Source organism: Solea senegalensis, linkage group LG13 (genome assembly GCF_019176455.1).
Source record: "Solea senegalensis isolate Sse05_10M linkage group LG13, IFAPA_SoseM_1, whole genome shotgun sequence".
NCBI lineage: Eukaryota > Metazoa > Chordata > Actinopteri > Pleuronectiformes > Soleidae > Solea > Solea senegalensis.
In genome coordinates, this window is record NC_058033.1 from 8,065,084 (window position 1) to 8,079,091 (window position 14,008).

The window sequence follows — 14,008 nt, forward strand, 5'->3', positions numbered from 1 at the left end:
CAAACCACAATATCAACGGAGCAACTTATGTGAGGAAGACTGCGGGGGCCACAGCCAATGCAACCTGAAGAAAACGTTGACGCCTCCTTCGCTGTACGCGTTGCCTCGTTGAATCGTGGATGTATTATCAGAACTGGCCTTGAAGATAATGTTGTCATAGTGGCCACTCGTAGTACTGTAACAAAAAATCATGCGGCCCAAATAGCAATTTTCCCATTGACCACAATAGTAAAAGAGACGCCTGTAAAACGTTTTGGAATGTTTGGAATTGGATTGAATTTGTTAAATTTGGAAATGGGAACTTCACTTGGCTCGTTTTTATGAACAGAAAGAAAAGAAAAATGGTCTAATTTTGTGACTTCTGCACAATTATTGCTACTTAATATCACATATTGCATTTTTATAGCCTGAATATGTGAACTACAGTATAAACACACACACCAACATTGCTCCATTTGGTTTGTGGACAAAACAAGACATCTGAGAACATCGTCATTTATCATGTTTGAGGTTAAGGAAACGCCAACCAGCATATTCTGACATGTCATGGCCCACACAGAAAATAATTGACAGATGAATTGATTGATTACATAAATTATCATGAGTTGCAGCTCTAATCTACATTGATGGGTAGTTTCTGATAAAGGTAGACAACACCAGGGATGTATTCTTCATCGTCCTGCTCCAACACTGCTCTCTCCCATTTTTCCACCTCCATGACCTCTACACGACTCCAAAGCCTCTCATCCTCCATTTTCCTCAGCTCAAGTTCCAGGGTGCTTTTGTATTCTTGGTTGCAGTGGTTACTTCTTGTTGTCATGCAAATGTAGCCACCTAGTGGATACAGAGGACAATGCGATGATGTGTCAGTGATCGAAACTCATCTGCAGCTGTATATAGTGAGAACATCAGGAGTTCACTTCTTTAGAGCAAAAAGATCAGTGCTGCCCTCTAGAGAGCACCAAAGAACAAAAAAACCAACCCTCTCACCCGGTTTAGCACATTTGCACAGATGTCTGACCACAGTGACGGGGACCTGACCAGTGCTCAGTGCTCCAGAAATCACAACCACATCAAATGAATCTGCAGTAGGGGGAAAAGGAGCAGAGGAGGATTTTGAGGTATAAAATGTCTTCACTAGTAGTACACATGTACGATTTTTTAGTCAAATACAGACAAAGAGTAAAACAACCGCATATTACAACAGTGGCTTTGTTTAAATGGACAGAAATATTGCAATATAAGTCCAATTAGGCCTTGTGAGCAACAGACTATACAGAAAATGCAAATACAGCGTTAAAACAACCCCAGACGATGATTACCCACTGAATCACAGCAGTCAGTGAGCCGTGTGAAACGATACACTGTTAAATTACCCATTTGGAAAGGTAGAGGCTGGTCTCCCAGCAGTGACTGCTTCAGGTCCAGGTACAAGCCGCTCTGTCTAGCCCTCTCCAACATAGCCTCGCTTCCATCAACACCCACAAACTGTCCGAATCCATCGTTCTTCATCTGCGTCACAGAAATCAGTTGTTAAGTCAGACTTGACCATTTCATTGAACATGAAACCATATTGACGAGGTGTGGGATGGCTTCCTTTGGGCTAAGATCCTATCAGTACGGGGGTCGACTTTCTGTTTTGTAAGTTTACCAGTTTGGCCGCCAGTCCTGTGCCACAAGCCACGTCCAACACAGACATTGCCCCACGGTCACCAGTGACGTGGGTGGAGATCATGTTTGCCGCCAGACCTGGTGCAAGGTAATCCAAAACAGCCACATCCTGTTCAGACGAGATTTAAGAAACACAAAAGAGGAAGCAAAATATGAACAGATAAAGTGCAACGTAATGATGTACTTGGATCATTTAAAGGAGGGATTTAAACACAACAGAAGCACTGAGGGGAGAATGGGTGTCCTTTATTGTTGAGACAGCAAATTGGAACTAGACTGTCCTTCTGGTCTGAAAGCTTAAAAGGTACTACAGAGGTAGTACTGATCGCAAAAAGAACTCTGTTTGAATGTCTATGGGAAAATGATCCTACTTCTCGTGACTTATAATGTCAGTAAACTTTTACCTGGGTAGTTAGGTAGGTTTAGGTTGCAGGTAAAGTCTGACAAATCTAGCCAATAGAGACTTCATACAACTGCAGCTGGTTTCTTAACTCTACAGCTGGAGGACATTGTATGCATGTATTTTATGAAGGTAACATGAAGGGGGCTCCTCCACTGCTAGGATAAATGCTCAGCTTGGGTTATATAGAGGCACCTTCAGTGTTTTGGTAATTACCAGGTATGCACTGGGGCAAACATACACATGTCCATCACCCCTTTTAAATGGTACACACTGGACCTTTTAAAGTAGAAAAAAATGTCAATTTCTCCTACCTGTTCATAGGAATGTGCCCAGGAATTGTAAAAGTTGACCTTTTCTTCTGTTGTAGTCTCTTCATGAGCTGATAAGATGACAGCTTTCACGCTGTCAAATGTAACGGTATCAGCTGACATTGTGTAAAACCTGCCCAATGAGAGAAACAATCAGTGGCAAATTTGGTAGAAAAAAAAGAAGCACTAACCTACTAAGTAAATAAATAAATGACAAGATAGTTGGAATAACCAGTTGTTCATGATTGGGTGTTGTAGGCGTTGGTGGCAGATTTTGAGGCCTTCAGGACGGTGACATTTTTGAAACAGACAAATTCAACGATTCATGTATGCATGGCCAGGATATAAAATCTAAAATTTAAATATTACAACTGAAAGTAGCCTTCTGACTAAAAATGGACTATGCAACGATGAAACTGTATTTACTGCAACAACAACAAAAACAGATATGACTACACTAGTCAGTTTTGGGGGTAAAGTTGTGAAACAAGCTCAGTGATGAAATGAAATTGTGTCAAACTCTTTTGGGGTTAAAAGAGTTTAAAATGTAAAATAATTATAGCTTACAATGCAAAGTGACTATATCAAAAAGGTATATTATTGGCAGTTAGTTTATCTGAATTAAGATAAATATTTGTCACATGTGACTTCTACTGTAGAAATTTATGTAGGAATATGTGAAGGACAGTGATAAGTATTTATCAAATTTTTCTCATTGTTTCTGGTGGGACAGTGTCATGAGTGAGGTATCTCTTCTGCCACTCCCAATATGGCGGCGACGTCGACGCCTCTAAGCTCAGACTGGATAGAGCCCCGCCCCTTTGATGCCGTTCATTCCCTGCCCAATGGAACTGTCGAAGGTTTCAGCTTCAGGTCTGCGCGTTACCACCAGAGTCATGCAATTCTCGGCAGACACAACACCGTTTCGTTTAAGTACCCTACGAGGACGCAGACATCCTGACATGGGCTGTCACTTACCAAACGACAGTTTCCGCGCTCCACTTCCACCTCGCTTGCCCCTGGTGTCTCTTCTTCAACGTTCTCCTTGAGTTCGCGCGCGACGCAACATGTTGTACCAAAAACTTCCTCACAGCCTTGAACGCAGCTTCCAAATTCATGCGCATGCGCAGTATCCCCATCCCAGACTGCTATTCATGTTCCCACCTGTAGAGTGAGAGTCAAAACAAAAATGTCCTAGAAAGTGTCTCTGTCGTTACATCCCCACGCTAACCAGTTAAAAACAGTTAGCCGCAGGCTGTGTTGGTAATACTGACTTTATTTACATGAGAACTTTAACAGACGGAAGGTACGCTTATTCGATGGACTTTATTATGGAGAATCAAAAGTTCCGCTCTTTCTACTACTTGTTTTGGTCCGTTTTCGTGGCATAGCTGGGAAGCTAACGCTGTTCCGTTCATGGTAGTTAGCTTAGCATTGGTTTCCCCTCCGTAACAAAAAGCACAGCCTCCTCTCAAGCTTGTTTGGACGACAGGAGCTTCACACTTAACCCCCAGGTAACGGGTCGCATCTACTTCTCAAATGCACACTATATTTATATGTATAGTGCTTTAACACGGAAAGTATATTCATTATTTTGTGAGACAACACACGTTTAACTCATATCGCCGCCTGATGCGACCCAAAACACATTTTATCACCATATACCAGTGGATTGAGTCTTTCGAAATTAAAATGTGCTGCTTTATTCACAATCTCTATTTGCTTACGTGTCTTGTTTCTGTCCTGAAATAGTTATGTTCCCCTTTGACCCCTCCACAGGTTTCTTTGAAATCCAAGACATTCAAAAATGTCAATCCTAGGGTTAAAGAAGAAACAGCCCAAGACTTTCAAAGTCAAAGTTATCACCATGGACGCTGAAATGGAGTTCAGTTGTGAGGTATGATTTGCGTTTTGGCCACATTTTGGTCTGGAATGATGTTTCAGCTATGTCTGTGTTTTCCAATCCTGGTCCTTGGTGACACCTGTCCTGCATGTTTTAGAATTTGCCCTGATTCAAAAGCCATATAACGACCAATTCATTTGAATCAGGTGTGTTGTAGCAGGGCACATACTGTCAGGGACCCACTGCCCTGTATGTTATAGATGAGACCCGGAATTTGGGTCATTGTCAGGCTTTTACAGAACTTGATGACAAGCTGAACATTCAAGTCAAGTATGTTGGAGCAGGGAAACATTTAAAATGTGTAGGGCAGTGAGTCCAAATATTGGAACCCTGATATGTGTAGATTTATAGAAACGCTTGTGGTCATAGGGGAAGTCTTCATCCGTGAATAAAGTCTTTAAAAAGTCTTTATTGGCATGGTTATACAAGCAGGGTAAACAATAAGACACTTCAACATACAGTATACACACCATCATTTTTATAATAACATTTATCCTCAGAAACATGTCTTCTCCATCACCTCCTCTCATATACTAGTAAGGTATAACCTGACCATAAAATAATACTAAGTACTGTACAGATTGGTCATTTCTAGAGGTGTACTTTGTGTGGTTTACTGAGAGCAGTGCAGGTTGTACAGTCTTGCGGCAGCAAAAATGGTATGGCAATAAAAATAAATGAATATGTTTATGCTTTAAAAAGATAAATAATGCCATAAATAAAATGGTTGGTCTTCTCATAAGTATAGGCAGGCTGTACACTGAGAGGGGTAATGCTGCCCTCCACAGGTCTAAGTTCTAAACACACTTTGAAGTTAATTTCCAGTAATGTGACGTTTTTGGGGGCCACACGGTTGGGTTGGTATTGTGCTTCACACTCTTGCCTTTGCCGCAAGAAGACCTGGGTTCGAGCCCTAGTTTGGAACAAGGGCCTTTGTGCATGTTCTCCCCGTGTGTGTGTGGATGATCTCCGGCTTCCTCCCACAGTCCAATATGGGGATTAAGTTAATTGGACACAAATTGATAGGTGTGAGTGTGAGAGTGAACGGTTGTTTGTCTCTATGTGTGTGGCCCTGCGATGGACTGGCGAACTGTCCAGGGTGTACCCCGCCTATCACCCTATGTCAGCTGAGATTGGCACAGCATCCCCCATGACCCTCGGGTGGAGCATAAAGCGGTAGAAGATGGATGGTGACATTTTTGGGTCACATTACTAGAAATGAACACTGAATGGCGGGGTACACCCTGGACTCTGCCTTTTATTGTTTCAACTCATTGGTCTCTTTAATGTTATTTGTATTTTAATTTTCTTAGGTGAAATGGAAAGGTAAAGACCTATTTGACTTGGTGTGTCGCACTGTCGGTCTGAGGGAAACCTGGTTCTTTGGACTCCGGTACACAGTAAAGGACACATATGCCTGGCTGAAACCAGAGAAACGGGTGAGGAGATTGACAAACGTCTGTGAAAAGTGTTAAAACTACATAAGGAGGATTTGAGGACACTGCATTGTTTAAAAGATCTGTAGCTAAACGGCAACCTGTTAAGTGTATTAAATGTTCGCGCGTTTGCATAAAACACCAATCACATGTTCCCAGATTTCAAGGGGACATCTTCACGATGCTGTTTAGTCTACAGTCCAAGATACTCAGTTTACAGTGACGAAAAGGCTAGAGAGAGTTAGTGTTAGGTGTTTTTGCTTGATAGTTTACTCTAGTAAAAATCATGATTTCTTACTTGTGTTCCCTTGTTTATTTATTAACAAAGGTCTTGGATCAGGAGGTTCCCAAAGACTCTCCAATAACATTTCACTTCCTTGCTAAATTCTTCCCTGAAAAAGTTGAAGATGAATTGGTTCAAGAAATTACTCAGCATCTGTTCTTTTTACAGGTAATCTCTTTTTTAATATCCTTTTGTTTTTATCTTATCTGTGCAAAATGTTTTGGAGACGGTGATAGTAGCATTTATTTGTTGGAAATGAATTATAACACATGTTCTTACCCGTCTTCAAACTCTGGTTTAGGTGAAAAAACAGATTTTAGATGAAGAAATATTTTGCTCCCCTGAAGCATCGGTTCTGCTGGCATCGTACGCTGTCCAAGCAAAGGTAAGAGAGCAATATAAGCGTATCAATATAGCTTTATCAATATATATGATGGTGCAACAAGTGCAATCTTTTTGAACAGTTACGTGAACATGTACTTTAACTTATAACCTCTTTTTTTTTTTCTTCTCCTTCCTTTACCGTCCCTCGATCTTAAACACAGTATGGTGATTATGACCCCAACTTTCACAAGCCAGGCTTCCTGTCTCAAGATGAACTCTTGCCAAAAAGGGTAAGTATCGTGTTCTGTGTCCATCCACAAAAACAAGAGCTAAGTAGTTGTCCATTCAAAGGAATTATTTAGTCTGGATCATCCAACCCATGGTTTTTCTGTCATCGTAGGTTCTGATGCAATACCAAATGACGGCTGACATGTGGGAGGAGAAGATCACAGCCTGGTACGCCGAGCACAGAGGCATCGCCAGGTGAGACTGACCAGGGTGAAATTAACCCCTCTTGATTCTGTAGCTGAAATCCCATCAAGGTATTTTAGCATTTGATTGCTTCCTTTGTTTGTTTTATTATTCGTTCAGGGATGAGGCGGAGATGGAATACCTTAAGATTGCTCAGGATCTTGAGATGTATGGCGTCAGCTACTTTGCCATCACAGTGAGTCTGAATCACTGTATGTATGTTTTGCGTGGTGGTGTGTTAAAAATGCAGATTAAAACTGTGACTGCGATGTTCTGTTTTGACAGCAAAATAAGAGGGACACTGACCTGTTACTCGGTGTGGATGCTCAGGGTCTGCACATTTACAGTCCCAACAGCAAACTCAACCCCAACAAGTCCTTTCCCTGGAGTGACATACGTAATATCTCGTATAGTGAAAAGGAGGTAAATGTATTTTGTAGATACATTTTCAAGTTTTCTCACTGTCCCGCTGCCAAAGTTTTCGTCTAATTTTCCTCATGTTGCAGTTTACAATCAAACCCCTGGACAAGAAAAAAGATGTCTTCAAGTTCTACTCCTCTCAACTGCGCGTCAACAAGCTGGTGAGTTTTACCTGTGTGTGTCCATGTAAACGTTCGGCTATAAAGTCTACGAGGGAACTGTATGAAGTATGGTGTTTCCGGTTTGTGTCTAGATCCTGCAGTTATGCATTGGTAACCACGATCTATTCATGAGGCGAAGGAAGGTGGACTCTATTGAAGTGCAGCAGATGAAAGCCCAAGCGAAAGAGGAGAAGGCCCGCAAGAAGGTCAGTGCTCCCTCGACTCCACTGGAGCAGAGACTCTATGTACATAAACTGCACTTAATACAATTTGAACTTGGTTAAATGTCTTGCCTCTAGATGGAGCGTCAAATCCTGGCACGGGAAAAACAGATGAGGGAGGAAGCAGAACGAGCAAAGGAAGAGATGGAACGGAGACTTTTCCAGCTGCAGGACGAGGCACGGCTTGCCAACGAGGCTCTGGTAATGTTTTTTTTGTTAATTGTGCTAGAAATTACCCCAAGAAAACACCGTTAATACAATTGTATTGTCTATGTCTTGGCGTCCAATTCTTCCATCATTCACAGCGTAATAAACTCCACCAATAAGGTTGAGTTTGGGCCGGTGTTTTGTAACCAGCATCACTGAGAAATTTAAAGACACATTTCATAAAGCATTTTTTCGATTGGTTACATATGGAGTGTGTTGACCTTTGTCTTAAGACTATTCCTGTTAAAAGTTGTAGTGCATTTTTCCCTCCAGCTGAGGTCTGAGGAGACTGCGGACTTGCTGGCAGAGAAAGCACAGATTGCAGAGGAGGAGGCCAAACTCCTGGCCCACAAGGCTGCGGACGCTGAGCAGGAGAGACAGCGGTTGGAGGTCACTGCCATGAAGACCAAGGAGGAGAAGAGGCTGATGGAGCAGAAGATGCGAGAGGCAGAGCAGCTGGCTGTCAAACTAGTGGAACAGTCTGAGCGGAGGTATGGAATCTGTCAATGGCTGATTTTCTTCATTTCTCGATTTCACCACATAAACAAATTATTATATACATTTATTTTTCCCAGGTAGATTTCTACTAGAGAATAACTGGTAACCCGCTTATTTCATTGCATGTGCACAGGAAAAGTCAATTAGCAAATTTACAGCCACTGATTTAAGAGTCATGCACTTCTCTAAAATTTACATTTTACTCTTCCAATTTACAACAGCCAGTTTGTAGAGTACAAGGAAACACCGAAATTCTCGAAGTGACGAGAAAAGTATTTTGTAATGAAATGTTGGAAAATGTCTCAAGTACAACCGCCATCCATGGTCCAATGTTTTACTACACTTCTGCATCTTCTACTTTTGGCATATTTCATGTCACTGAAAGTGGGGGAAAAAGTCAAAAGTCACTGCAAATTAATCATGCTCTCGCTGTCTTCCAGAAAGCTTGTTCTAACTAATGCTCTGGTTCCAGGTTGAAGGAGGCAGATCACCTGAAGCAGGACCTGACGGAGGCAAAAGATGCCGAGCGGAGAGCCAAACAGAAGCTGCTGGAGATCACCAAAACAACATACCCTGTATGGTGATATTATAAATATTAATACACTATGTTACAGTTATTGTTGTTATTATAGTTATTTTATGGACTATATATCACCTAAAGTAAAAGCTTCCAAAAAGTAGAAACATAACAAAAATATTGAACCTGCTGTGAGTTTTTTGTACTGTTTGATAAAAATGTTTTGTGTCCTTTTCCTTCCAGCTCATAGCAGCTTACTCTACTCCACCCGCTCCTCCCGAAGCAGCTGAATTTGCCTATGAATCTACATCCGCACGCTTGGACTTCAAGGACTCTGACATGAAAAGGTTGTCCATGGAAATCGAGAGAGAGAGGTGAGCTAAAGTTTGAAAATAAAAATAAATAAATAAAATATCCTCAGCTTTTTAAAAAAATGGTTTTACTTTTTTGTGATGTCTTATCGTGTGGATTAACACAGGCTGGAATATATGGAGAAGAGTAAACACCTGCAGGATCAGCTGAAGGAGCTCAAGTCTGAGATCGAGTCTCTGAAGTTGGAGGAGCAGCAGCAGCAGCAGCAGGCCGGCCTCTACAGTCTCCAAAGTGAGGCGAGGGGATACGTTCAGGAGCCTGTCTACATACCTCACAGCAACGTATGTGTCATCACCTCAGCAGATCATTTAGAACTGCGTACCTGGCCAGAAAATTAGTGATTGTAAATTACCTCTGCATTTAACTAGGGCTGCAACTAATGATTATTTAGTAATTGTCAGCAAAACGTCAACAAATGTGGATCTGTGATTACCAAACCTGGAAATGATGATGTCCTCAAGTGGCGGAAAAATCAGAAATCTTGTTTTAATTATTGGGAAAAAAAAAACTCAAACCAATGTATCACAATAGTCGACGATTCATTCAGTAATTGATTAATAGTCGAATAATCGTTGCAGCCCTCCATTTAACCCATCCTTATAGCACACCAATAGTGAATACACACAAACAGGGACGTTTTGTACAGTACATATTTTTTTGCGTGGACGGGTACGGGTGGGGAATCCACAACAGTCAGCTGACTGAAAGTGCCGCTCCCTTGCGACCGGTGTTTCTTCAACGTCCACAGTCTCAGTCTCTCTTGTTGAGACAAACATCCACAGATTGAGCAGAAGAAAATGCTCCATTTGCTGCCTGTTGTGTTGTCGGTGCGCCGGTACAACGCCACGCTCCATATCTCGCTGACATGGTCATCGAGCACAGCGCACACTCCGCCTACCAAGTAAAGGTACTGTTCTCAGTCGGACCGCACACCTGACAGCGCTTTACCGTTCCAGACCGTACTGTATCGTACCATGATGTAAACACGCCATTTATGTACCATCACTGGGTTAGTGACTTTATCCAATTCAATCCAATCCAACGTTATTTATAAAGCACTTTAAAAAAAACAACAACAGCTGAAATAAAGTGCTGTACATCAGAGATAAATAAAACAAATAAAATATTAAAATGTGTGACCTAATAGACCTAAGAACAAACTAGTGTCTCATACTGGGTCGAAAGCCAAAGAGTAAAAATGTGTTTTAAGATGTGTTTTAAAAGTGGACAGTAAAGGGGCGTGTCTAACATGCTGTGAAAGATTGTCCCCTCTGAGCTTCCATTTAGATTTTGGTAACTGCAGGAGCAGCTGATCAGCTGACCTCAGAGACCGGGCAGGAGTGTAAGGATTTACTGTAATGCTAAGATGAGACCTTGAAGATATGAATTGTTTCCAACATTTATGTATTTTCTTTTTTAATTGATAGAGAACATAGGACAGTCAAGTTCTCAAATTCTGATATTGATTTGAAAACGATTGATTGTCCTGCCCTGGTTCCTACTACTGACGCACTAGTTTCTCACACTCCTTCTCTCTCCCGCCTTTGTTTGTTGTTTTGCAGCGAAACTCTGCGTACATGTCTCAGATGGCGTTCTTTGAAGAAGTGTGACGCTCGTCCTGCGAGACGAGGAAGGAGCTAACCAGGCGTCACGATGCAGTATTTTTTCTTTTTTAACCTGGCTGAAACTTTAACAGACGGACACCTCCATACACCAGGTCCTTCTGAAAGTCCACACTAGACCCTCAACAACGGCCGCTTTGCTCCGTTGTTCCACCTTTTTAAATATGTCTTCCATGTATAATACACACGACAACATGTGCCATTATTCCGACACTCACTCAGGATTTGGTGCTGTCGATGGACGAGTGAGTGAGTGAGGACAATTTTATTTTGTGGTTTTAAGGGATATGTGACCGTTAGTTGGCCAAAAAAAAAAAATCAAACCTCCATACGTTTACACATCAATGCCTTAATAACATTTTGGGACAGGGATTAAGTTTTGTTTTGTTTGTTTTCTCTGAAACTTGTTCCTGTATCAGATGTAATTAACTTAATGATCCTTCCAGGCTTGGGAGAATTTGGTCGTGCTCTTTCAAAACAAGCGTTATACCATTATTTAGACGAGAATACTAAATACTGTATACACTAAAGATCATTGGTAATCAGTAAAACGTTCTGAACTTGCTTTTAAGTTGTGATAAATTTTGCGATTGCAGCTCAAACTGAAGTCCGCCGTCGTTCAGAGGCGACGACTCCATAAACATTTCAAATGCAGTGTTGAATCTTTGTGTTTTTGAATTTGTGTGTTATTTTCTGTTACAAAGATGCACAAGCAGCACACGGATGCCTTGATCGTGCTTGTAGTTTATAATTATGAGCTTGAGCGGTGAAAAAAACCCCAAACATTTCACACTTTCATATTTTGTAACCTCCTTGATGTGCCTTAAATTTTTATTTTTTATGATAGCGATTTCAGTGACTAAAGTTGTTTCTGTTCTCTTTTTGTGCTCATGTGTCGCCGCTTTAGGGTTTGATTTCACACATTAACTCATTCACACGACGAAAGATAGGTGCATTTCTCAGGGCTAGTGTTGAAGACAATCAGTGCAGGTAGACTTCAGTTGGTTTTAGACCGAGATAAAACCGTATGGCATCTATTTGTTGTTTACCTTTTTTTGTGTGTGTAAGTCCAGCTGTAATAATTTGCATGGCGAATTTATTTGCCAGCTGTCGATGCATTAATGTTTTCACAGATGCAGAGGTGGCTCATGTAAGTGAACCCTGTACTCGTACTACACTCCTCATGACGTTCTGTAAAAGGGAGAGATGACGGCTGCATGACAAGTGTCCAGCCACAGTAAACGCTCTTGTGTCAAAATGTCCAAGTGAAAATGCTGTTTAATTGTCTGCAAATGTTGCTTAAGTGCTTTAGTGTGCATCATAAAACCTTGAACCTGAAAGATTTCTCTGGAAGTCTTAACTTCATGTTTTAGATCAGATTCTTAGGATTCTATGATTGGATTTTCTTGCCAAATTAGACCTATTCCCCTGTTGAGTGTTAGACACTCAATAGGGGAATAGGTTTAATTTGCAAGACATATAAACAAAGCCCAAAGTTAATTTGTGTATCATTATCTCTGCATCTCATCAGTGATGTTACAAACATGTTTCTATATTGCAGATGTTTCTCCTGTCGCTTCCTGATGTTGAAGGTAAAATACAGCTTCTCACCTACAGAGTAAACAAACACATCCTCTTGAATATTTTATGTTAAATAGGACATGAGAAATCCATCGTCTGTATTTTTGAAAATGCGTCCATATATGCATTCAGCAGGAATGGCAATTTAGACAAGGTGCACTTTCTCAAAATGCAAAAAGAGCAGGAGATTGTGAGTGTTTCACTGATTTAGGGAAGGTTAAAATGAGCCAGTAATCAAAACATCCAGCATTTTTATTAATATTATATATGTCTAATTAAGTGCACATTAAATTAAGACAGCTTTAACAGAGCTGAATGTCTCAACAACATTCATAGGTTATTTAAATTTTGAATTTTACAGATTTAGATTTAACTGAAATTATCTAAATTGGATCATTTATTGTGACTGTTGGAATATACAGCAGGAGTCGGGTGCACAGTCAGGATGCAGACTACAGTCATTCACCTGTTCCAACACAAAGTCATTTAACCCCACAATCATCTAATCGGTGCCGACGTATGCATTTGAGAGAGGTAATGAAGTTAAAATATCCATTTTACTAAAGGTAAAACTGCGGTAAAAACATGAAGGTGCTTTATTGGCTCATGTTTGGAGGTGTTTGAGTTCGTTGTTCAGGAATCATGTGGTGCGTGTTTTTTTTATGGATGTGTATCTTTTTGCCAGAGGTCAAAGGCAAATTTAGCACCTAATTGTATTTTATAATATTTTTAATGTATGTAAAATGTAATGTGAAATCTGCACAGGCAGCCGCACTACATAGTGATTCACCGCTACGCCTTTTATTTATACGTAAACTGTGTTTACACAAGAACAGTTGGATGTCTGACCTGTGAGGAGCATTTAACATGACAAATGGGACGTGCACATCACAAAATAATGGCAAATCTAGTCCAGCCCCGACATCTCGACCGACATCCTCCTGTGACCACAGGGTGGGAGTGTGTCACAGCACTGTGACATGAACATGAACATGTCAGTGGTGAAACAGGGAGTCAGATAATGTTAATAATGATTACAACCAGAGGTTCGGATATCTATTATCTATATACAGATATTCTGCTAGATGTTACGGGGGAGATTTAAAAAAAAAAAAACCCCATAGCATCATTATCTTTAATCATCCAATTTTATTTTGTTTTTCTCCACTTAAACTGATAAGTCACAAATGGATCTGCCAGAGTTCCAGTGCCATGTTTTTAAAAGTTAATTATCACCATCTGTAATGTCGCATAAAACGTGGTTCTTTTTACACTTTTAAACTCTCTTTACGGTTCGAAAACATAAGCCATTATTTGATCATATGCCTTGTAACAGCAGGCAGCATTTGGACCAGATGACGGCGCCAGTACAAACCAAAACACAACAGATGCTGCAATGACACCAATCACTGAAACTAATTTTGTATTCTTTACACATTGTTCCCACCCTCCCTCCTCTAAAGTCACACACAAGCTCTGCGAGCACACTCTCTGTCGAACCAGTTTGTCCTGGTGATTTAATGAGGCAGGAAGTGGGATTTGAAAAGCTCCTTTTCTATTGACATCTGAAATGTTTGCATGTTTGACATGTGTCGTATACAAAAAAACTA

General features: G+C 40.8%; 2 protein-coding genes across 3 annotated transcripts; one reads left to right on the forward strand and one right to left on the reverse strand.

The window, feature by feature from the left end:
* Positions 1–481: 481 nt before the first annotated feature.
* mettl27 (methyltransferase like 27) lies at positions 482–3,536 on the reverse strand. The gene is made up of 6 exons (XM_044042498.1): positions 3,361–3,536; positions 2,386–2,515; positions 1,652–1,780; positions 1,377–1,512; positions 991–1,083; positions 482–834 (listed from the first exon to the last, which is right to left on the reverse strand). The coding sequence occupies exons 1-6, from the start codon at positions 3,519–3,521 to the stop codon at positions 614–616; spliced, it is 870 nt and encodes a 289-aa protein (XP_043898433.1). The 5' UTR covers positions 3,522–3,536; the 3' UTR covers positions 482–613.
* nf2b (neurofibromin 2b (merlin)) lies at positions 3,505–13,986 on the forward strand. Of its 2 annotated transcripts, XM_044042446.1 has the most exons (17): positions 3,506–3,896; positions 4,162–4,279; positions 5,599–5,724; positions 6,050–6,172; positions 6,306–6,389; positions 6,550–6,618; positions 6,729–6,811; positions 6,920–6,995; positions 7,085–7,222; positions 7,306–7,380; positions 7,473–7,586; positions 7,680–7,802; positions 8,082–8,299; positions 8,779–8,881; positions 9,067–9,197; positions 9,302–9,476; positions 10,758–13,986. In XM_044042446.1, the coding sequence occupies exons 2-17, from the start codon at positions 4,190–4,192 to the stop codon at positions 10,803–10,805; spliced, it is 1,776 nt and encodes a 591-aa protein (XP_043898381.1). In that variant the 5' UTR covers positions 3,506–3,896; positions 4,162–4,189; the 3' UTR covers positions 10,806–13,986. The 2 variants fall into 2 exon arrangements, with proteins under 2 accessions (XP_043898380.1, XP_043898381.1); XM_044042445.1 differs by lacking the exon at positions 10,758–13,986 and having other exon boundaries at positions 3,505–3,896; positions 9,302–9,790.
* Positions 13,987–14,008: the final 22 nt, after the last annotated feature.

What these genes read in the sequence shown, in the direction of transcription:
- mettl27 (XM_044042498.1), bottom strand. Translation starts at nt 3,521, where the DNA reads ATGGGGATACTGCGCATGCGCATGAATTTGGAAGCTGCGTTCAAGGCT. An exon ending in GCCTCTACCTTTCCAAATGG is followed by an intron (nt 1,084 to 1,376) that starts GTAATTTAACAG and finishes CCCCTACTGCAG; the next exon opens with ATTCATTTGATGTGGTTGTG. An exon ending in GTGCAAATGTGCTAAACCGG is followed by an intron (nt 835 to 990) that starts GTGAGAGGGTTG and finishes TGTATCCACTAG; the next exon opens with GTGGCTACATTTGCATGACA.
- nf2b (XM_044042445.1), top strand. Translation starts at nt 4,190, where the DNA reads ATGTCAATCCTAGGGTTAAAGAAGAAACAGCCCAAGACTTTCAAAGTC. An exon ending in GTGGAACAGTCTGAGCGGAG is followed by an intron (nt 8,300 to 8,778) that starts GTATGGAATCTG and finishes CTCTGGTTCCAG; the next exon opens with GTTGAAGGAGGCAGATCACC. An exon ending in TCACCAAAACAACATACCCT is followed by an intron (nt 8,882 to 9,066) that starts GTATGGTGATAT and finishes TTTTCCTTCCAG; the next exon opens with CTCATAGCAGCTTACTCTAC.